General features: G+C 32.8%; 3 protein-coding genes across 4 annotated transcripts; 2 read left to right on the top strand and 1 right to left on the bottom strand.

Annotated features, from left to right (window-relative positions):
* The first annotated feature begins 966 nt into the window (after nucleotides 1-966).
* LOC133805858 (uncharacterized) lies at nucleotides 967-5124 on the top strand. The gene is made up of 5 exons (XM_062244010.1): nucleotides 967-1119; nucleotides 1217-1299; nucleotides 1434-1587; nucleotides 2828-2892; nucleotides 4427-5124. Exons 3-5 carry the CDS (start codon nucleotides 1443-1445, stop codon nucleotides 4493-4495), a joined length of 279 nt encoding a protein of 92 aa, XP_062099994.1. The 5' UTR covers nucleotides 967-1119; nucleotides 1217-1299; nucleotides 1434-1442; the 3' UTR covers nucleotides 4496-5124.
* A 2332-nt stretch (nucleotides 5125-7456) lies between these two features.
* On the top strand, nucleotides 7457-8409 carry LOC133805850 (uncharacterized). Its single transcript, XM_062244002.1, has one exon. It carries the CDS (start codon nucleotides 7658-7660, stop codon nucleotides 8153-8155), a length of 498 nt encoding a protein of 165 aa, XP_062099986.1. The 5' UTR covers nucleotides 7457-7657; the 3' UTR covers nucleotides 8156-8409.
* Nucleotides 8410-9356: 947 nt separating this feature from the next.
* On the bottom strand, nucleotides 9357-16120 carry LOC133805841 (uncharacterized). 2 transcript variants are annotated; one of them, XM_062243993.1, is made up of 14 exons: nucleotides 15758-16120; nucleotides 14854-14930; nucleotides 14078-14236; nucleotides 13778-13991; nucleotides 13176-13262; nucleotides 12945-13084; nucleotides 12235-12315; nucleotides 12086-12150; nucleotides 11772-11944; nucleotides 11428-11558; nucleotides 11241-11328; nucleotides 10748-10961; nucleotides 10500-10600; nucleotides 9357-10292 (listed from the first exon to the last, which is right to left on the bottom strand). In XM_062243993.1, exons 1-14 carry the CDS (start codon nucleotides 15923-15925, stop codon nucleotides 9774-9776), a joined length of 2217 nt encoding a protein of 738 aa, XP_062099977.1. In that variant the 5' UTR covers nucleotides 15926-16120; the 3' UTR covers nucleotides 9357-9773. The 2 variants fall into 2 exon arrangements, with proteins under 2 accessions (XP_062099977.1, XP_062099979.1); XM_062243995.1 differs by having other exon boundaries at nucleotides 10192-10292; nucleotides 10500-10596.
* Nucleotides 16121-23531: the final 7411 nt, after the last annotated feature.

Raw genomic sequence — 23531 nt, 5'->3', positions numbered from 1 at the left:
ACTATGATTCTTGCCTTTTTTAGAAGAATTCTTTCTCTGCCTTTGTGAGCACGAAAAAGACTCTATAAATAGGGCTCTAAAGGCAGTGAGAAAAGGGAACTCTTTGGTGCATTATTCGTGAGCATTATTGTAATATTTGTGAGAGTTCCTCTTTGTATTCAAGATCATAAGTATTCACTTGATCTTGTAGTAATATGTGTGTTTAGTTTTTAGTGGTGAGTTTATACCATGTTCATGAGTGAATACACATTGTAATTTGAACAACGTTTATAGTCTTCGGGAGAAGATTTTTACAAGCCTTGCGTCGGGAGGATGCAAGCACTCGCTGGCCATTGAAAGGAGTTCGAGTGGTTGAACGTTTCAATCAAGATCAGATTAGTGAAGAGAAGTACAACAAGTTACGGCAAATCTCAAGAGGGAGTCTTGTTTTGTTTAAGTCAATGTTTTTGTACTTGTGATTCTTTATTAATTGGTTTTATTCTATGGGCGTGGCCCCAAGGAGTAGGTTATTCGAAAGGGTTTCTGAACCTTGTAAAAATTCGTTGTGTTCTTTATTGTTTTGCACTGTCTTTTTATTGTGTTCAGTTTCTGTCGTAGCAAGTTTGGTTCCTGTCCCGACAGAACTGTAATCTATGTAAATAGTTAATTACTATTCCACACTTTAATTAATTCACTTGGTTTAATTAATTTTGTAATTATTAAAAACGGAATTTCAGTATTATATATTATTATAATAATGATACTTTATAATATTTGAATTTATATTAATATAATTATTATATATGTAGTTTTATATTAAATATTAATATAATAATAATATTATTTTATAATATTTAAATTTATATTAATATAATTAATAAGTATATATTTTTAAGTTAATTTTAAATGTATATTCCATCAAATATTTAGAATAATTCATTAAAATTAATAATCATTTACATATTTTTATTATATAAAAAAAGATATATTTGACCTTATCCCTAATTTTTATTAGGAAACCCAGAACTCCCCCAGCTAAAAAAACCCTCCACCTGCCTCCTCTCTCTGATTCTCATTAGCTCTCGTCGACACTCACTCAGCTCCTACCTCGACCACACTCCGCCTAGATGCATATATTTGGTAATTGCTCGATTTCATTATATTATATTAAATATATATATATGCGGGGATTTGTTTTTGTAATTTCAATTATATTGTTTATTGCTTTGGATTTCAGAGTAACAATCCATTTCTGAGTTGCTATAGAACAAGAGAGCAACAGCCACCTGTGAAGAAGAGCACCCATTGCCGCACCAGAGAGTAATCTTTTGATTTCAGCTCTCTTTAATTTATAGGGTTTTGGATATGGTGATGGCTGAGATTTTTATTTTATTTTATTTTTAAAAAAAAGATTGATTGGGTATGTTTATTACTCTAATATGTGTGCATTTCAGGATTTAAAAATGGGACTGGGATTGATTATGGGATTGGGAAGAATAATGAGGAGAAAAAGGACATCATCCCTTGATATTCTCTCTTCAAAGAGGGCACCAAGGGATTACTACAAGGGAAAGAACTGCAAGCCAACCGGGTTTCATACCCGTAAAGGTTATACCTTTCTTATTCTATTCTTCTCTTTAGTTATGCATTGAAATTATGTTTGCTTGTTGTAGCCAGTTATCGTCAAAGAATGTTTTACTTGAAATTGTTGGTGAACAGATTAGTGATTCAATTAGAAAGATTGAGAAAGGGAAAATCCATTTGTTCCTCAAAACTATGTTGAGGATTATAACTAGATTCTTTATTCATTACTGCATAGCCAGTGATTATTTTTTCTATTGTTCCTGAATTTTATCACGTTTCTTTGTTTTTAAGGGAACTGAATTTAGTCCAATCCAACTATGTGGATGTAGAAAAGCATCCTAGCTTTGTGTTTGCCTGCCTTCAATGGGCATTAGTACTAAAACATTACAAACTGATTTTCATGCTTTCTATGTAGCAACTGTAAAAAATATAGCACAAAAAAACTTAAAAGACCACGTTCGTTGTGTAAAAAAAAAGGGTAGATTGTTTCCTTGAGGCTTTTGAGCATTTAAAGGGTGTAGATCTTGCCTGCAGAACAAGATAACAGAGATAATTCCTATGAAATACTTTTTCATAGCATCTTAAGAGCTATTCTTGTACAATAGGGGTAAAATGATCTTCACAACCTAAATGTAAGGTTTGTGTATGCTTCTTATCTATAGAAAATAATTACCTTGAAGGGGAATGTTTGGCAGTTTGATGGGAGTTACACGTGGTTTATTATGGACTGAACTAGAAAATGTAATCACTTGTAAATACCCATGAATAATTATGTAGAACCAAGTGGGTAAAAAAAACAGACAAGAGAAAGAGAGGAATTCAAAGAGGGAAAGAGAGGACAGGATAGAAAAGAGAGAAGGGGAGTAAGAAAAACTGAGTGGTTTGTAATTTCCTTACAAGTTTGAAAATTTATTAACATCACAGTAGTTAGGTGAATAGAAGGAAATTAGTTCTAGGAACCCAAATTTGAATAAATTTTAAATTACTCAAATAAATAAATTCCAACAAAAATATAGAAATATTCTAATATTTAGGGTCTATATATACGCCTATAATAGAAATGTGTACTATTACTGCGATTGCCAGTCATACCTCCTCTCAAAGATGGACTCCAATCTTATTCATGAGCCCATAAAAGTGATAATGATTATGTTTGCAACTTGCAAGAATTTAAGAAGAAATGTAAATATATCGAATTCCTGGTATGATGCAATTTCATTATACATATGTGCCTTGCAATAATATAGAAGGAATTTTGCTGCAGGTGGGTATGTTGTGGTACATGAAAAGCTGCCGAACTATGTTGTCCCTGATCTGACTGATTTCAAGGTACCGTCATTTCTTCTTAGCAAAGAACTTAAACAGTGATATCACTCTACTGCTTGATGCATATACTTGGAAGAAGAGTTGTAATAAGCCCGACAATAGTAACTTGAAAGAAATATTATTATTATTATTTTTACTGAGATCAACTTTTGTTAAGAAAACAAACAAGATTTCATGTAGAGGATAAGATATCATCAAAAAGAACAAATATAAGAAAATAAACAGCATGACACCTTGAATCATAAATTTAAAAACAACTAAAACAAATGTTTCTACAGCTAAGAACAATTCAGAATAGTGGAAAATGTGTAAAACTTCTTTGCTGCCTAAGCCTAAAAAAAAAAAACCGGCATGGATTACAAAACCAGCTCTCATGAAATTTCTTTTATAAACCATAACTCAGAATTTTCCATTTTCCCACAGTTTGAAATTACATTCCAACACTTCTCCTTCGCCCAATTCAAAAATGTTTTTAAGCTATTACTGCCTCGTATCTTTTTGAATAACCACCTGCAAAACCTGCTTCATTCAACAATGAACACCATATACTGTAGCCATATTGCACATCTTAACTATTAAATCTTATAAAACTACCTTTTTGACCAAATGAGTTGTGTTGAAACTTCTGATCTGCTTTATATATTTGTAGTCTGGTTAGATACACTTTTGCATGCTTATTTAGCCAGAATTAACAAGAGAGAGATGTGATTTTTCTACCCTGTTTTCTATGTTTGAACTCTGGTTAGGTACACAATTTATTTTTGCATGCTTGTTTACTCATAGTTAAAGTTATTCATAGTTTAGCTAAGCCTTTTATCTTCAAAGAATTGTTCGCATTGTCTAATCTATGTGATCGGGACTTTACATATATACAACTGGTTGTAGGGGTAAACAAGCTACACAAACCCACATTATTTGCCTAACCCACACTGCTTAACTCTCTGTATAATTAAATTGCAGATTATGAGATGATTTTGGGATGAACAGTGCTAGAGGCACAAGAAAGTTACACATTGATGTGTTTTTAACCACAATTTATAACAATGTGGTCCCACTTAAAAATATTGATTGTTAATATAAATTACGCACTCTGTGTACTTTTTCTGTGTAATATATGTGTGTTGTTAGATTTATTCTTTTGGATTACCTATTTCTAAAATCAACAAACCAAAATTAAACTACCAAACTTGCCCACTAAAACCTTCAAATAGCCCAATAAACTGTCATGTATTATTAATTGAAATCCACTTTTTTTTTTTTTTTGACAAAATTGAAATCCACATTTTTTTATTTTGTAACATAATATATAGAAGTTGAATTATGACTAAACAACTATTTGACAAGTGTAATCATTTTATAACATAAATCTGTTTGGCATTATATAAGTTTGTCCTTTAAATTCTGAATGAATAACTTTACTCGGATCTTAAATTTGAGAATTTATACTTACACTACAAATGGAAAATATTTATATATTTTTTTTCCTTTCATGCTCTCATTTCAACTGTGAACTTATGTAATCCCCTTTTCATTGCAGCTAAAAGCTTACGTTTCACAGTGCCCTTTAGAAGCTAAAACTGCTGAGGCAAGTGATGCAGCAAAATAAGCTAATGGTTTTGACACCAAGTTCTGTTACTTGATACAACTTTCAGGCCTAGGAGTAGTCATGAAAAACGTTTTGAAATATTAAGTCAAATAATAACAAATTATGGACACTATTTTAAAAACCTAAGAAACATGTTAGTGACTGTCCTTTGATTTTGCTTTCCTTCTGAGCATTGACTGAAGAGAAGTTTTCCATGGAGGATCAAAAAGGGGTTCTTCTAATTCTACAGAACATAGGTAATAGTGTAAATTGTTTGTTTGGAGCCCCGGCATGAGGAGCAGGTTTTGGGTTCCGAGCGATACTTTGGATTTTGCAAAATTGTTGTTGGGGATGAAGAGGGTCCTGGTTGTGAGGGGGATTTTTGGAGACACGAGCTCCCATAAAAGGGGTTTCTGTACCTGGTTATATGCAGTCAGAAGGTATGGATTTGGAATTTGAGATTTATCCAATCCAATAATCTCATCTATATTCTATGGTTTGGTTGGTGTGCATGGAATTGACTTGAATATGCTATGTAGATATCAATGCTCGAAATAGATTCACTTCCCCTTACTGGCGTAGGACTTATCCCAATATTTTGTTTTCTAAAAGTAAAATAAATTATCAATATTAGTTGGATTTACTTCAAATTTTTGTGGGTAAACTTGATTTTATTATTTATTTACGTTTTCTTTTGTGTGTTTGGTCAGAGCATCCTCAATCGAGTGCTGAAAAGATAGTGTAATGTTATATTTAGTACATCTTACAAAAAGTAAAACTCTAATAGTGTTTCAAAAAATGTGTTAAAAGTTGTGTTAAATTTGGTATAAAATATAGATGGGTCAAGTTTGATATATTAATATTTGCTACTTATTTTATTTATGTATTGTCACTAATTATTATACTTGATTAGTTGACAAAAAATGACTAATTATATATCATAATATAATTTGAATGATAAAAATAATTAAAAAAAATTAATTTTTGAATATTCTCAATAAATATTAAATAAATTATTTATTTTTTTGTGCTAATTTGTATTTTGTGCATTAGAGTATAATTAGATAAAATATAGTATTAACTCTTTTTTTAATGCTAAATTTGACAAAATTTATATCTTCCATTATTGGTCTTATGTAGAAAATATATATTGTTTTGGTCCAAAATTTTATTGATGGTCTTTTTTTTTTTTTTGAAATTGTACATACTGTGTTTCGAACCCAGCTCCCCCCAAACAATACACACCCCCTTGGCCACTTTACTTGAGTTTAGTTAAAAAAATTAGAAAAATTATTTGATCCCTTTTTTTAAAATCGTTATAATTTAACAAAACTCATTTAGGCTATTTTCAACGGAAAAAAAGCACAACTCAACTAAATGATAATAACATTTTCTTTTATAGCTTTGGTCCAAGTGATGATACGATCGCTACACATATTTTTTTTTAATTTACTCATTTGATATGTCCTTTTATAAATCATTTTCAATATTCATTCGGGTAAAACCACTGTATTTTTTATAAATAGTTAATAAATATACATTATTAAATGTAAAAGAATGTGTGCAAATTATTCCTCATGCTGCAATCCAAACTCGATAGCAATGTTATTTACTATTTTTCTTTTGAAAGATAATACAAAATAGTGCTTTGATAAGAACTTTTATATCATCCAGCTGTATTTGTGTTTATTATTTTACATTTCCAAAAATTATTAGAAGAAAAAAAAACTCAAATGTAGCATATGATGTGACGTTAGAGTCAAATAAATGTAGCATAATGTTCAAGAAAAAACTGATTCTTTTTCAAAAAAAAAAAACAAAAGAAAGAAAAAAATGATATTGGTTAATTAAAGCACCAAATACCAATACAATTTTATTTTCTTAAAACTATTTAAGAAAAAAAATATATATAGAAGACGACGATCGGGGAGCAGCACCGGGTCATCGATCCCGCTAATCCTGGTAGTCAGATTAGGCGACATCCCCCACGTGCGCACAAAATTCCCAATTTCCCAGTCGCATACCATGCAGTTGTGGACCCCACGCGCCGCACGCAATCCGATGTGGCATTTTGCTACAATCCACGTGCGCTTGGCTTTTGTCCTACGTGGCTCGAGACCGTGTTTTTATTACTTTCACGTGCACTCATAAAAGTCTCGCACACGTACTGACGGAATAGGCATTGTAATCACAATCACAGCCGTCCTTTCTGTTGACTTCTCTTCAAACCGACCTCGCTTCGCGTGAAATCCGGATTCTCAAATGGCTGTCACATAATTTTTCTCACCCTCATTACGTCAATAGCTCACACGTGTAATTGATTCACATGGTTTTGTTTGATAAAAACTCAATATAAATGTCCGTGAAAGATTTATTTTTTGCTTTCAATTTAAGAAAAGCCTGTTACTTGACCACCACCAATTAGTTGAAGAGTCAATATTAGGTCTACAAATAATAATAATTACGAAGCTCCTTCTCTTTTGGCAAAATCATGTTTACAAAATTGTACTTACAAACGATTTATATTCTAGCATACAAACTAAAATAAAATAGTCACTACCTCAATGGGTAAATCACAACAAACATAGTGTTAAAAAAACAATATTTATAGTAAAAAAGCTAAAGTAGATTGACCAAAAAGAATATGGCAATGAAAATCTCATAATAGTAAAGTAGGAAATCAGAAAAGTTTATATAAAAGTTAAAGTAGTGAATCCAAAATAACTTGAAGCTTTTTATATATATGAACTATCATATCATAAGCTTACATACTTGGTTAATTTTAAGAGATTTAATGAAAAAGTGGCATAGTTCCTCAAAAAGAAAAAAGTGGGATAATAGTTGTTAGTGTCTGTGACATAATAGAAACAGTACAAATGTCGGTGACGTTAGAATGACTGACTGACTGAATGGTCCCATAAATAGAGAAGTTTCGTGGAACCACGTTCGGGGGTCACACTGTATAACTTCCTTCCATACCCAACCTCACGTCCTCACCTCACCTCACCTCACCTCTCTCTATAAATATATTATTTCCCACATTCAAACACTCAATTTTCTCACTCTTCACAATTCAACCATAAAAAAAAAAAAGAAAACCCTTCTTCTTGTACGAGAAAGGCAAAAACTCATCATTCTTAGTAGTCTTTAAATACATAAATTTATATATATATATATACATAAATGGGTTGGTCTGAATCGGAGCGAGGTTGCAAGAGGCACCCGACAGCGAACCGGACGCCAGGGGTTTGTTCGGATTGTCTAAGAGAAAGGCTCTCTCAGCTCTCCGACTCGTTCAATAGGAGAACGACGACGTTTGGTCCCACCGCCGACGGATATCCTTTCTTCTCTTCTTCTTCCACTGCTTTTACGTCTCATTATTCTTCCGGTGGCGCGTCCCCGGCGCGTGGAACGAAACACCACCGGAATGCGTCGGAGATGATGGGGTCGATCGCGTTGTTTTTCAGCGTTGGCGGCGGTGGTGGCGGGCTGAAGAAGAGTAGGTCGATTGCGTTTATTCCGAAGAGGAGCAGTAGTACTGCTGGTGGTTTGGATGATCATGGCTTTCGTCCCGAGGGTAAAACTGGAAAAAAGAAAAGTGGGTTTTGGTCTAAATTGCTTGGAAATACGGGGAAGAGGAATAAGGAGGCTACGAATTTTAGAGAGAGTTTTAGAATCTAATATATATTTTACATGGTGTAATTAGTTAATTACTTACTGTCTATTTTGCTGAACCAGAAGAAAATTAAGCAAATTTTTAAGCGGAAATATAATGTAATTTCTTTTTTTTACTTAGCTTTGGTTTCTGCAAATTTTGAGCTCATGTACATGGAGATATATGGCAAAATAAGAGAGTGTTATGAAATCAAATTTTGTTTTATTTATTTTTTAAATAATAATAATAAAAAGCTAATATGCAATACATATTATGTATATGATGTGGTTTGATGGATGTATAAGTTGTTGAATTTCAACAACATTTTAACGTATTTGGTAGAAAATTAGGCTCGTACATGCAGTTGACTTGGAAAATAGAAAGAGTCGTGTGATCGTTGGACACGTAACGAGTTTATTTCTCTCTTTTTAATGAAAACAAATTTAATTGTCGGGTGACTATCATTTGATGCAACGGTACACTTAAAAAGACTCGGAAATGTAATTAGATTTTCAGCCACCTCTGAATCTTTTGTAGCGAGTGATTAGCGTGCCTAACATTTTTGTCTATAAATACTTCATTGTTATTTTTAATAATTTAAGAAAAACGAGGAAAATGACTATATCTTAGAATTAGTCAAATTATATTTTATTCCAATTTGATGAGAACATTATCTTTTGGAAAAAATTCTACTATAGGATTACGCTGCAAACCTTGTGGGAGTTAAGACAAATTAATGGTCAAGTTATTTGATATTGTATTTTTATTTTTTTTAGGAAACGATAGCAATGGAGAGCCAAGTGACTTTCATTGATATGTATGTCAAAACAAAAGCAATAAAACAGATTGAACAATGCCCCTCTATCGAGGATAATAGTATGATAATTTATTATGCAAAAGTTTATTTATATAGGTTTAAAATGGTCTATTCGCCCCCTCCAAAATAATAATAATAACAAACAGAAAATTGTACCCATGATCTTATAATTAAAGCAAAAATAGTAGTAGTTTGTGCGAATCTTGAAAAGTTAGGTGTAACAAACATTCAGGGGTCATTAGTTAAGTGGACTCATTAAATTTAAGATGCCTTGAATGATAAGTTGTTGAAGTGTCACTCACCACCTGGTTATTATGTATTGTTAAAAACACTTCTCAGTAAAGCACATCAGTTAAGAACCTGAGTTGTCTTGTCTCTTCATACGGACACTATAATTGTTGCAGAAAATATGATCCTCAAAAACCGTAACATAAAATTTGGTGTAAAACAAAAGAAATTCCATTGTGGTCGTCACATGTTTACAAGTTCTTCAGTTTCCAGCCGGGGAAGAGAAACAAATTACCAAAATATGCTTCAGCTCTATAAATCAATTACAAAATTCCCCAACAGTTTTTTTTTACCTAAACTTTTCCACCTATATTACACATCAGAATATTTCTATTTTTTCCTGTCAAAGTCTGAGAAAACTACTTAGCTGATTCCAAACCTGCGTAGTTGCAGAGTTGGATACCCTCCCAAGCTTTTATATAATATTCAGAGCCCGAGGACTGCAAGAACAAGGTATAAGTCCTCACTTAGGACCTGTACATTTTAAGAGCTTAAATTCTGACTTGTAACAGTGACAAACTTGCATCAGGTGTTGAATATCATCTAGAAGAGCCAGAATTCTTAATTTCAATCCCATCTTCGTCATCCTCATCACTGTAACTCCTATGATCTGACACTGATGGCCGTTTCAGTCTCTGAAATATTTCATCAAGTGACTCGGAAGAGGATACATGAGACATTAGATTAGTTTCTTGAATTTGGCGCAATGGTTGAAACTTTTTGGACCCCAAGTTTGCTTTGAAATTTTGAAAACCAGATTTCATAGATTCCCACTTTAAGGCCAGACCAGAAGATGAACCTCCAGTTGGGTTACTAAGGTCAGGTTTGCCAGCGTCAAGCAGTGAGACCTTGGCAGAAGCAATGCTCTGCTCCACTGGCTTCTTTGTACTAGTTGAGGCTTGTTTGCTTTGCTCTCTCATAGCCGAGTACTTGTTGCTCATGGCTTCTCTGTTGGAGCCATATTTACGGGTTTCCTCTTTCAAAGGTTTTGATGCACTTCCTTTTGCACCGTTGATGATTAGGCTGGTTGTTGTTTTCATTTCAACAGAAGTACTTTCCTAAAACATTTCACTTTCAAGTAAGAAACATAACTTTTATAGAATCTACCACTTTATTGTAAAGATAAATTAAAAAGGAAGTAAAAAATTACAGATCAGGGTTGAAAAGTATGCATGCCCAATATCCAAAAACATTATAATAAATAAGACAAGCTAGATACAAATTAGCTAATGATGAATTATAGTAGAAGATGACAATTTACATACCGTGCTATTGCTGCCAATCTCAACATCATTGTTGTTAAAATTCCTTGCCAATGGGATAACATGCTCACCAACTGTGCTGCCTTGTTCAAGCCAAGATCTTTCTGAGAAAATTTTGTATGACTTTAGTTGAAGTATAAAAATTCAGATTATAGATTCTTATATTCACAATAATTGTCTTAATTGGAATAGCCATACATGCATACATAAATATATGTATATATATTAGACAGATTAAGGTATACATATACCTTTCTGCAGGATTATTACTCCAGAAGGATCAAAACCATCCATATCATCTGCCTCACTCTGAAATCTAAATCTTTTCCAGCTCCCAAAAAAGTTTTTTACACGGTCAAAGAATTTGCTGGCAACCAAAAGAGTGTATATAACCATAATAAGCGGATAGATTCTGTTAAACTCACTCCCAAAAAACGGAACAGCTTCATCAATATTTCCCATTCGCTGCAGTAAATAAACAAAAGTGAATTGTAAATTATAACCAGGGAGAAAAATTTATTTAAAAAAAAATGTGTAACGTAGTTGGTAAATAAAGGAGTATTGTATGTACAATTCAATCAGTTCAAGGGCAAAATAAAAGCTTGTTACCCTAAAATCCATCACTTCAGAAATCTTACATTAATTAGAAAATAAAAAAGATCCCATACTTTGAGAGAACACAACCATGATATTTTATTTTTAGTCCAGCAACATCGATAACTATCAAGAAAATAATAGAATTACCTTTTCAAATATAGTTACTCTCTTTTTATCAAGGCGAATAAGATTTAGAAAGTTGTATGAAACTGGAGGAGCATACCGAGCAACCATACTAGCAAATGGAAAAACAGTGAGAAGTGAATACTGTATAATAAAAAACGAGTTAGCCAAGGTTTAAGTCATTACAATAGAGTAATGGGCAAAAACTTACGAGCATATCATAAGCAAGTTGACCGAACTTGTTTGTCTTGGTGTTAGCGAGTAAAACATCAACATGCCAACTTTGAACAAGGAATAATATGTGCAGATGCACATGTACATCAGAGGAATAAAAGCAAATACCTGAAAGAGAACAAAAGTAATTAGTATATGCATGTGGTAAAGCAAAGAAACAGACCTTGAACTTTTATTAAAATTATTCAGGCAACGAAAAAACAAGACAATTTCAATTTATGGAGCAAAATACAACAAATAAGTGCTCTATTTTATATAAATTTTAGAGTACAAATATAAGAGTAAGCAGATTTTAAAAGTGCCACAAAAACTAAAGCATACCTGAACAAGAACTTCTTGTCCCTGAACAGAATTTATAATGATCGAGAAAAGAGATAAATTAAATTTTGGAAGTAGGGTTGCCTCTGCTAAAAGAATAGCAGCTGACATGATACCAAGCACAATAGCCAAAACTTTCTTAAATTGTTTGCTTAGTATGCAGCGCCAAAGAAATTCTACAAGAAAAAGAACAATTTTATTTCAGACCTTCAGGTTAAATCGTCCAACATCCATTACTTCACATATAATTGAGGTACTGAATAAAGTTGTGACAAAAACAAATCGATCAAAAACAGGTAATTCTCTGATTAATTTACCCATATTATCAATAAAAGAGCCTAACTTTCCGCTCCGAGCAGGCCTGAAGCTTGAAATATATTTCCTGAACAAACATACATGAACATATAAATCATGAGAAAACAACATATAGACTGAAAGAGAACAAGGATGCATATTAGAGGCACACCATCCAGTAGAATTGCGCCTTTCATAGTTTCTTATAGTATCTTCCAGTTCAAGGGCCTCCATGACATAGGTCATATATTCACTGCAAAATATATATATTTATATTAATATATATAATAATACTAACCATTGCATGTATATAGTTAACTAAGATGGCGTTCTCATGCACAAGATCAAATATGACGGTTCAGAATGAACAATAACAGTAGGAAAACATTTTTTTTTTATAAATTAAGTTTATTTTCTGAAATAAAAAAGTACAATCAGTGCACAAAGTATAGAAATAATAACTACAATATACTAATTGGTATTAACAAATGAGAAAATTACTGAAACAGATACTAAAGATAAATAAACATCTCTTAGTTGCAGTACTTTTTGTACAAAACTTCTTAGTATAAATTGAGATTTCTACATTCAGTCAAGGCAGGCTGAGATCTTTCCCAACCAAGAGAATTGAAGGGAAAAGGTTGTGTTACAATGGAGTCAAAGCCATTTTCCAAAGGACGAACAGAATATCAGAATGCCTAATTGGAGATTCTTACATTCCCAAATGCTTTGGCAGATGCTATCATAGTAAAGAGATAAACAGATATTCTTGATAAAAGGAGACGTGTAAATGGAAAAGAGGTTGCACAAGAAATCAACACAGAATGCATGCAATTTCTGAACAGTGTATAGTATAGATGTTTGACTAAAAGATCAGCTAACCTTTTGTATCGGTAATACTCTTCTCGAGCTCCACGAAGATGACGCCTTAATGTCGCCATCGACTTCTCATCAGTGTCATAGTCCATATCATTTTCTCCTAATCGACCACCTTGTGGTTTAAAGGATGGGTCTTCCCTGAACTGGGGAATATATTATTCAACATGTTTAAAGAGAACCTTCATCTAACAAGGAAATTGAAGTTTTCTTTTTTTTAAAAAAAACAATAAATACCATTTGAGATAACATCTTATCAATAACATCCATGTAGGGCCTCAAAGGATCACGCTTCGACATCTGAGTGGATGTTGCTTGAGCAACCTATTAAGGAAGAGATCGTTAAGGTTTAACAGAACAAATACGTCATAAAATCAGCTATGCCACATACAGGTTCAGCCATACAACATGAACTTGCACAAACTATTATATCCTTGATAGAATAAATATGTCAAATAACATATCAAAGATTGCTGTTAAGACACCAGAGTCGCAAAAGATAGGAAATATCAACACATTGTAAAAAATCTCTATTTTTTTTATGGAAAATAAAACTGAGATACCAATACAAAAATGTTCCAGATTCCACATTCAAATGTTCACATGACATTATGACCCATCATTGGTCTCAAGCATTCAGTCAGCAATGGTCTCACCTCAAACGGATTCAGATAACAGAGCATATTTACAGATTATAAGAAAGAAATCTAAAGACCTATTAATCATAAGATAAGCAAACAGAAAAGGTAAAACAAACCCAACAGGTCCAGAGAAGGAATTGTTTGCATTATTTTTAAATAATAATAATAATTTACATAAATAAATAAAAAGAAAAGTACCACAATAGCGTTTGAAAGATCTTGATGAGCATCATCAAGCTTCACAGCCATTTTAGCAATTTTATGGGAAAGGACTTTCTGGCGGGTTGTCCAATCTGCATTTCTCCAAATGTTTCTGGGAATTTCGCTCAAACCAAAGCCAAGGAGAAAAGCACCAGTAACCAGTCCAAAAGTATTGGAGCAGGCCATTGCAAAACCCAGAACACTTCCTTTCCTGTTCATGTATATTGATAAACATAAGAAGAATAGCTCCAAGTGTTCAAATATAGCACATCAACTTTACAAAAGTGAGATACAAACCAATCCTTGTGCATCATAATGAGAAGAATAAGTCCAAAAAGGCCAATCAATCCAACGATCAGGTAGAAGACTAGATTAACATGAACACTAGTCTTCAGTCTCTCTTTCATAGTAAAATCTCCAGCATCTTCAAAACCCTGAATAAGGGGCACCACAGCCCTGCTTAGACATAACATAACTCAATTTTATGAGAAAAATTACAAACAGATTTACAAAAAGTCTTTCGCTCCAAAATAAGCAGCCAAAGATGAACCACAATGAGCAAGGAATTATCTTAAGAAGAATGTGAAATTCATCAACCAAACATAGACCTTAATCATACCAACCAACTTTTTAGAGAATAACATATATAAAATCAAACCCCAGAAAAAGAAATGAAAATTTTACTTGATTGCTCAAGGTTTAGTTTGTTACTTTGATTTTTTACCAAGAAAAATTTTATAAGGAAAAAGAATAAGAAAAATAAAAGGGAAAATGTTTTCCTAGAATTGTATAAGAGATTTTTTTTTAATATTTTCTCATTTCTTAAATATTTATAAATATTATAAATTACATTAAATTGGACTTTCTTTTTCCTAAAAAATGAGTTCATTAAAAATATATTTATATATATATAAATATGACAGATATTGCCAACTATAGAACATGTGAATCATACAATAACTTAACTGAAAAGTGATTAAAAATACTACAGCATATAGTATCCATATGAAGCTTTGCAACTTATATGTACAAAGCGGGTTGGGAGATAAAAGAGTCTTAGTTTGCAAGCATACCAAGTTAGTAAAAACGTACTCCAATATGACCAGCTCCAAAAGAAAGAAATGCCTCCATTCTTGATCTCGTGTATTGTCTGTATATGTTAAAAAGAGAATAAGATATACAAGTAAAAGAAAATTTATCCCTAGAAAATACATGCTTCAATCAACCATTACATCCCCTTTAAATATGCTTTAAAAGAAGTAAAATTTCTTCAATTGCACTGCACTATGTAAATAAGGAAAGGTAAGAAAATCAGCTTAATCCAATTAGAAAACTGATGTGATAGTTTTCACAGTATCAAAATTAGCTATAGCTATTGGTACGTCAAAACAACAGGACAAAATGAAAATAAATATCGTACAGATAAATACAGGAAAATTTAAAGCCGCCCCCAAGTGTTTCTCGACCAAGATCCAAACGAGAAACACTCGCCACAAAGTGAGAAAGGTTCAAATATCTTCTTCTATTCTTCCAATTTTCTTGAATAATGCTTTCTGCGGGCATACGCTAACAACTACAATAAACTTCCCAGTTTTTTAATAAAGAAAATCAGCTTAATTGATGCTAAAAATTTTAATCTGACCGTTTATAATTGCACACGATATATGTATGAGTACATTTGTATATATATAACTAAACCCATTACATTGCCCCAAAATTCAGATAATAATCATTGCGGCGATTAGATTCTAACTACTAGAAAAGAAAACCAAAGCTAAAAACAAGCAATTAAATCAAAACTATCATTCACCTCTACCATGATCAATGCCAAAAAATACTCAACAAAATTATATCCATAATCATAAATTCTACAATGTCGCACCTAAATTAGGGCTATGATTCAAGAAATGGCGAGCTAATTTATCAAACAATGAAGATCGGGAAGAATATATAAATAATAAAGACATGGGAACATACGGTCCAGATATCGGCAGGGACGAGGATGATGATGGAAAGAGAGCAGAACCAGGTGTATCCGACGGTGAGGAGGACATAGCGAGGTACCTCCGGTCCGTGGAAGTACTTGAGAGTCAAAATTACCATCCCCACCGTCAACGGCAGGGAGATCAGGTAGAACACCCACATCTCTCCTTTTATCTCTCTCTTTCTCTCTTCCTCTCTCTAGGTGAAGACTCAGGCGGATCCGAGGACCCGATCGCTGCTAATTTCAGGCACCAGAGCCGACCTTTTTGTCCCCTGCAGCCTTGCGTTTTGGGACATGCGAATCAGGTGGTACGAGGACGACTCTCCGGTGCGCGCTGCGTTGCGTTCGACACTGAATCCACGGGAGCTTTTACTAACATTTTCCGTTTGTCCATGCGGCCTTTTTCAGAGTTGGGCCTTCGTATTCATGAATCAATATCTGGTGGCCCAATAATTAGAGGCGGAAGTTGCCTTTTTCTGAGTTGGGCCTTCATTCTCTATTCATGAATCAAGATATGGTGGCCCAATAATTAGAGGCCGGAAGTTGGATCAAGAAGCAAAATGTCAAATATATATTTATGGGAATATTTCAAAAATGTGTGTTTTATAACATCAATGCCTAAAAATATAAATATTATATATATGGATCTCCATAATAATGAAGAATCACTCGGTTACTCAAAATAAAATATCAATATTAATTTTTTATTGTATTCAAAGTAGTTACCCGATTTTCTTAGGGTTTATTTATCTGTATAAATAGGGGTCATTCCTCCATTGAAATAACAGATACAAGAGTTTCACTCTCTCTTTACATCTCTCTCTATTACTCTATCTATGTCTTTATACTTTATATTTCTGTAATCTTAATAGTTTTATAATACGTTATCAGCACGACTATCTAACTATCATTATTTGTAGGTTAAAATTCTTATCATGAATCTCTAGTCATAATCATTCATTGAATCTGAAATAGATGATTCAATCTTCCACCACCATCTTGTGTTGATAACAAAATTCATTCTCAAGCCTCTAGTCATCATAGTTTATTGAGGTAAAAATATTTTATTGCGAATGTATGTTTATATGATTACCATAATATATATATATATTGATCATAAAAAAATGTATATGTGAATTGTTATTTTACCATTGTGATAATATTAGATTGTTTAATGTTGTGTTATCGTAAATATGATTATATTCACATGTATGTGTTCTTACCATTTCACTTATTTAATATTGATTTCTATAGTATTTATTTTATAGTTATTTACAAACGATTACATTAGAATTTGTAAAGTTCCATGTCTATGGCATATTGAAAAAAAAAATTATAGATCCTTGAGATAAGATCTTTCATATATCCTGAAGATTATACAAAAGTGATATTATTCATTAAGATATATAAAAGAAACATAGTTGCTAAAGAGTTGTGATATTTTAACAAAATTCTCTAAAGTGAATATTTTACATATTTGTCAATTATATGAAATTTATAAACACAATTAAAAAAAAACATTGAAATGTATTATGATTGATGCAATTGGTGATTGATTTTTTTCAAGTCCCAAAAGTTTTAAGAAAATTGCATCAAAACATTAAAATATGAAATAATGATAAACAAGATTGAAAAACAAATATGAAGAGAATAAACTAATTCAGGTATAATTGCTAAAGAGTTGTGATATTTTAACAAAATTCTCTAAAGTGAATATTTTACATATTTGTCAATTATATGAAATTTATAAACACAATTAAAAAAAAACATTGAAATGTATTATGATTGATGCAGTCGGTGATTGATTTTTTTCAAGTTCCAAAAGTTTTAAGAAAATTGCATCAAAACATTAAAATATGAAATAATGATAAACAAGATTGAAAAATAAATATGAAGAGAATAAACTAATTCAGGTGTAACTACCTTTGATATTGACTTGGATGTGTGCTTATTGTACGATAAAGAAGTTAACATGTATATCAATTTTGTTGTACATTGAAATATTATTCCCCGAAGAGAATGATAGAAAGTAAATTTCATTTTAAAAAGTATTGATATTATTAGTCATGTTATTATATATGCAATATTTATTGCCAGAAACAAGTATGGTATTTTCAATGTTATTCCTTGAAGTGGATGATTCATTACTTATGTCAATTATTCATTGCATATTCCTAGAAGTGAATATCTAATTATTAGTATTATAGTGAACTTTGTCATTGATCAAAATTTAATTTATTATTACATTCCTCAAAATGTTATAAAGTCAAAAAGATTATTTGAAAATGTTCTGGATGAAACCTTAACACAATATATTGCTAACTAAAATTAAAGATAGTTTATGTACCAGTTGTACAATTTCTATATAATTGTGAATGTCGCGAAAAATGACTTATAATATCTACCGGTTGTACATTTAATTATATAATATATCAAGTCATAAGAATAAAGAATGATTTATTTCATTAATAAATTTGATCACTTGTTGGAAAGAAATGAGAAAGAAAAATAAGTAATATATTCATATTATGATTATACCTATTTGGCTACAACAAACATGATTATTATCATTATGTATTAACTTGAATGAATGATAAGTTTATATTTGAAAAATAATTGTGCTTTTAAGCAAGCACACCATTGGAAAGATAAAATTGTTAAACATAATGTTGTTGAACATAATATATTAGAAAAATCAAATGGAGAAATCTGATTACTGAAGAATCAATGCTATTATATATTTTGAAGGATATTAAAATTATTTCATTATCTAGTATATAAATAAAAATGAAACTTTTATAGCGGTTATATATATGTTGAAAACTTTAGTGAAATACAAAGTATAGTGAACCTGAAGTTCATTAATTGAATGATCAATCATATGCAATGACATGTATAAATTTTCTTAAATTTAGATGAAGAACCAGAAGATTCTTTTTATTATTAATTATTATATGGTGCTCAACAAAATATGTTTTGAATATGGGAAATGAAAATAAATTTGAATATCTTGCATTTTTTAAAGAAAAAAATATATATTTCTATTTAACGCCCAAAACGTGCATCCACTAAGCGGTGGTTGTAGTATAGATCGGGCGGTCAATTCCACAAGGAAGCAAAAAAATAAAGTTTAGAGATAAATAATATGAGGAAAATAGAACATGTGATCTTTTTGTGTTTTTTGAGACTTAAAGATTAGAAATAAAGATAGAATAAAGTATGATGTAATAATATGTAACAAATAGGAAGGATCAAGAGTCACCAATATGTATATTTATTTATTTGGATCTTTGATTCACAAAAATTACACAAATGGATAGTTCACATCCCAACTATTCATTTGAAAGATTTAACGTTGAAGCACAAATATATTTTACAAAAATGTATTCAAGTGATTACTATTCTTTACCATGGAAAGATGAGATCAATCTTATGAGAAATCCAAAAATGACATTATACCATTGGCAATAATGCAATAAAAGATTGGACATAAAATCTAACACAAATATTACTTTTACTATTTATAAAATACATAGAAAGAGCATGATTAATTATATATAGATTTTAGCAAAAGTGAATATATATGAATGAGATGGAGAAAATGATAAAGATATTATCTATATTATTTTCACTAATTTGATAATACATAGAAAGTGCTTGTGTAACGACCTGAATTTGCTAATTGGGCTTAGGGCCTTGATTAGTGTGCCTGGAGGGCAATAAGTGATTTAATTTGCTTGTATGTGAATTTATGTGTGTATATGATTACGATGCCTGTTTAATTGAGTTAAATGTGCATGTGGGCCCCGTCTGGATATTGGGGGCATAAATGTGATAAATGAAGTATATGTTTTATACGTGTGATATGTCTGTACATCACGATCCAAGATAGTCCTGGGGGGCGGTTAGCCAGAGAGTCACAACGGGGTTGAGATTCGGACTCGGGGCGAGTCGAGGGGTAATTCGGGTATTAGTTGAGTTATGGGATTATCGAGACATGGAAATAAATATTTGGAGATATATTTGAGGATAGAATGCCAAGGTGGGAATATTTGGGGAATTTACCATTTTTGCCCTCGGGGACGTTTTGACACCCCGAGCCTTGAGGTAACCTTTAGACTTAAGTTATATAAAACAAATAAATGAAAGGAACTGCTTAGAAACCGACCCATACTCTCCTAAGAACTGAAGTTAGCTTTTGCTCTCCTTTCTCTTACACTCTCTAAGGTGGAACTCAAGAGGAAACCTAAGGAAATTACCAAGGAATTGAAGGGATTTCAGCTGGGATACTTTAGGAACTTGAAGTCTGGGAATTTGAGGATCATCACAAGAATTAAGCTTAGCAAGAGGTAAGCTTTTCATGGAAGTTATGCTTAAGTTCAGCTGTATTTTTTCCAAGCTTTGTATGTGAGTAGAAACTAGGCTAATTTTGGATGCTTTGGTTGTGTTTTGGGGAAGATTTCTGTTGAGTTTTGGTGTTAATATGGAGCTGGAATGATGGTGTTATTATCTAAGATTATTAGCTTAGGTTTGGTGGTAATTGGCTTGAAGAAAGGATGAAAAACTAATGGAAAATATGGGTTCGTCGTATGGCGCCGCGGCCCTAGAAGGGGTGTGGCGCGGCCCGCATGCGCGCGCAGCCATGGGAGGCTGAGGGAATTCGAGCGCGCCGCGGCCCGAGTGGTGGTCAGTGGAGAGCTAGCCTCTGTTTTGAGGCTAGCTGCAGCTCTAGAAGGTGGGGGCCGCGGCCCTTAGTGTCAGTGAGGATTTTAATGATATTTTTGACTTGGGAACTTAAAGGGTAAGGCTCGGGATGGATTTTATCATTCAGATTGATAGAATTCAAGGTCCCGGAAGTTAGTGTTATGGTTTGAGATTATTTGTTGGGTTAGAATTTGATGGTCGGATATTGTTATGTGTTGTGACTAGGATTTCGGCGAGGCTCACGTTAGCGGACTGTGCTCGGGGCATCGGTGCTCAGGAAGCTCGGAACTCAGGTAAGAAAACCCCTGTTTCCATGGAGCTTGTGTGCAGGGCTGAGCCAATGTGTTGAATGGAAATGATATGCAGGGCCGAGCCCTATATGCTAGAATTGCAGAGCATGGCTCTTTATCTGTTTATGCTTGAATTCTGTGCTTGTTGCTATATCGCGTTTGATATTATATGTGTGATTGGAAAGAGCTGGGAACGGTGTAGACCGGGAACGGCGTGGGGCCGAGAACGGCGTCAAGCACGATGAGTGCAAGGCCGAGAACGGCAAGAGGCCAGGGGCGGCATTGAGCACGTGGAGTGCGAGTTGCCAAGGCGATTCCTTAACAGGATACTTGGGATATCCTTACGGCGTGGTTCGAGAACCCAAGGCTTGGTAAACGCCTGGGACGGCTAGGCCGTATGTGTTTAGCCGTTGGTGGCCTGTTTATATGTTTGATTCGTGTATTGCATATGTTATCTGTTATGGGTTTTCTTGCTGGGCTTCGGCTCACAGATGCTCTGTGGTGCAGGTAAGGGTAAAGAGAAGATCAACCAACCTTGAGCACAGCTGGCGTGAGGCGGCGTGTACATGTCCGGCCAGCCTGGCTGTCACAACTAGGGGATTTTGGGAGATGTTTGTAAATGAACTTAGATTTTGTCGTTTAGTCGACTCTGATCAGTTTTGTGTTGTAAATATTTTCTAAACTATGCATTTGGGATCCCAAGTGTAAACTTTTATGATTAGTTATAAAAAACTACTTTCTCTAATGTTTTCTTTTTAACTATGGCTTAGTTACATGTTTTGAGTTAAAACCTCGATTAGCGAGTTGAAAGCACGATTTTAAACACACTTAGTAACGGCTCTAAGGAAATAGGGCGTTACAGCTTGACAAAATCTATATACTGTTAGTAAACATAAATATAGATAACAAGATGAAGGAATAGAGATGAAAGAAAATAAATAACTCAAATATATAAACTTTAAGTACAAGGTGAATCAAAAATATCAAACAAACTCATAGTGCATATAGGATCATCATAACCTTCCTAAGAATGTTAGCCTATTATGCTAGACATTCTCATGAAATTCTAGAGATAAAATATGAGAAATTAGACTAAAATTTGGTAGAGTTTTGCCACCTAAAAATTACATAGAAATTGTAAAAGAAGAGTCCCTATTTATAGAGGGAGAAAAGGACTAAAAAGAAATTAAACAACAATTTGGGGTTTACAAAATAAATCTGAAATATTGATAATAAAATATGATTTTGAAAAATCAAATCTTATTATAAATATTAACCTAGTTATTTTGGTGTATGGTCAATATGCCACTTTTCTAAAGCACAAAAAAAGATGAGCTTTAAAGCTCAAAATGACAATTTTGCAAGGCCCAATACCCACAAAATATGGGTTGAAGGTGGCTGGTTGCAGATGTGGATTTTGACCCATTCCCAGCCAATGGGAAACTGCCACGTGGGCGGCTGGCTGAAGGGAAGAGAGGGGTCGAAGTTGTTGGAGTGTTGGGCCTGTTGGGAAGGAAGCTGGGCTTGAGAGGTTTGTTTGGGCCGTGGGAGAGCTGAAGGGAAAGAAGGAGGCTTCGGACTGGGCACGCTGGGCCTGCGGCTGAAGGGAGCTGGGGCGTTGGAGTGTTGGGTCTATGGAGCTGGGATGTTTGAAGCATGCGGGCAGGTGGCGGCCTTGGGTTGGCTGGTAGGAGGACACGTGGTGGGCTGTGGCGGTGACACCTGGCGGCTGGGCAAGGAGAAAATAGCTGTTGCTGCTGGGCTTGGGCCGAATAGTGGGCTTCTTCACTTCAAAAATGCCACATTTCCTTTTGTTTTTCAGATTTAACTCTTTCTTTATTCTTTCTTTTTCTTTATGCCAAAATATCAATTAATTCCTACAAATAACAATAAATTAAATCATGATCAAATATTTTCATCCATAAAATATATCATATTAATTAAATGAAAATAATAATCAAAACTTAATTTATTTTGACATTTAAGATCAATAAAGGTGCACTTTTCACCTCTAATCAATTTCAATTAGTTTTCAAATGTTCTGTTTATAAATATTTTAACTTGTCCAGTTTCATTGTTAAATTTCTTACTTCATATATATCATTTATAAAAGCGTCACTCATTAGAATGTTATATTTTTCATAATTATTTATAAAATTATTTTTCAAAATTTTCATAATTATTTATAAGTTGAAATTATATTTCTTCTGAAAATTATTTTGCTATATAGTTATATTTTTTTTTTGTCCAAGATGTATGAGAAAAAAATTATATTATTTTGATAATGAGTATTTAATTATATCCACTTTGCATTTTTGAATCATTGTTGGATTTTTATTACATAAGTTCTTATCAATGTGATAATGTCGTATGATCATGAACTTACAAGAATTATAAAATTGTATATTTTCAACTATACATATATATACATATATGAGTCATTCTTGAAAATGAAATATGTTCGTAATTGTGATTTATTGAACCTGAAGTTCAATGACCCAATAATATATATGAGTTTGAATGAATATTAATTTATTGTGATATGTTGAAATCTCTACAGGTTGTATTAATTTTTTAAATATTCTCTCAATCAGGGGGAGAGAAATGCAGTTGGATCAATGAATATTTAAAAAAATGATCATTGCACAAAATAAGAACTAGGAGTTCAAAATGACAAAATCATATATATATGTATGCCAAGTGCAAATCAATATTATTTAAATTGAGTCAGAATGAGTCTAATAACGCTTGAAGTGTAAGTGAACAAAGTAGA

Source organism: Humulus lupulus, chromosome 1 (assembly GCF_963169125.1).
Source record: "Humulus lupulus chromosome 1, drHumLupu1.1, whole genome shotgun sequence".
NCBI lineage: Eukaryota > Viridiplantae > Streptophyta > Magnoliopsida > Rosales > Cannabaceae > Humulus > Humulus lupulus.
Note: the sequence above shows the minus strand (reverse complement) of the source record. Positions and strands in the feature narration are given on the sequence as shown.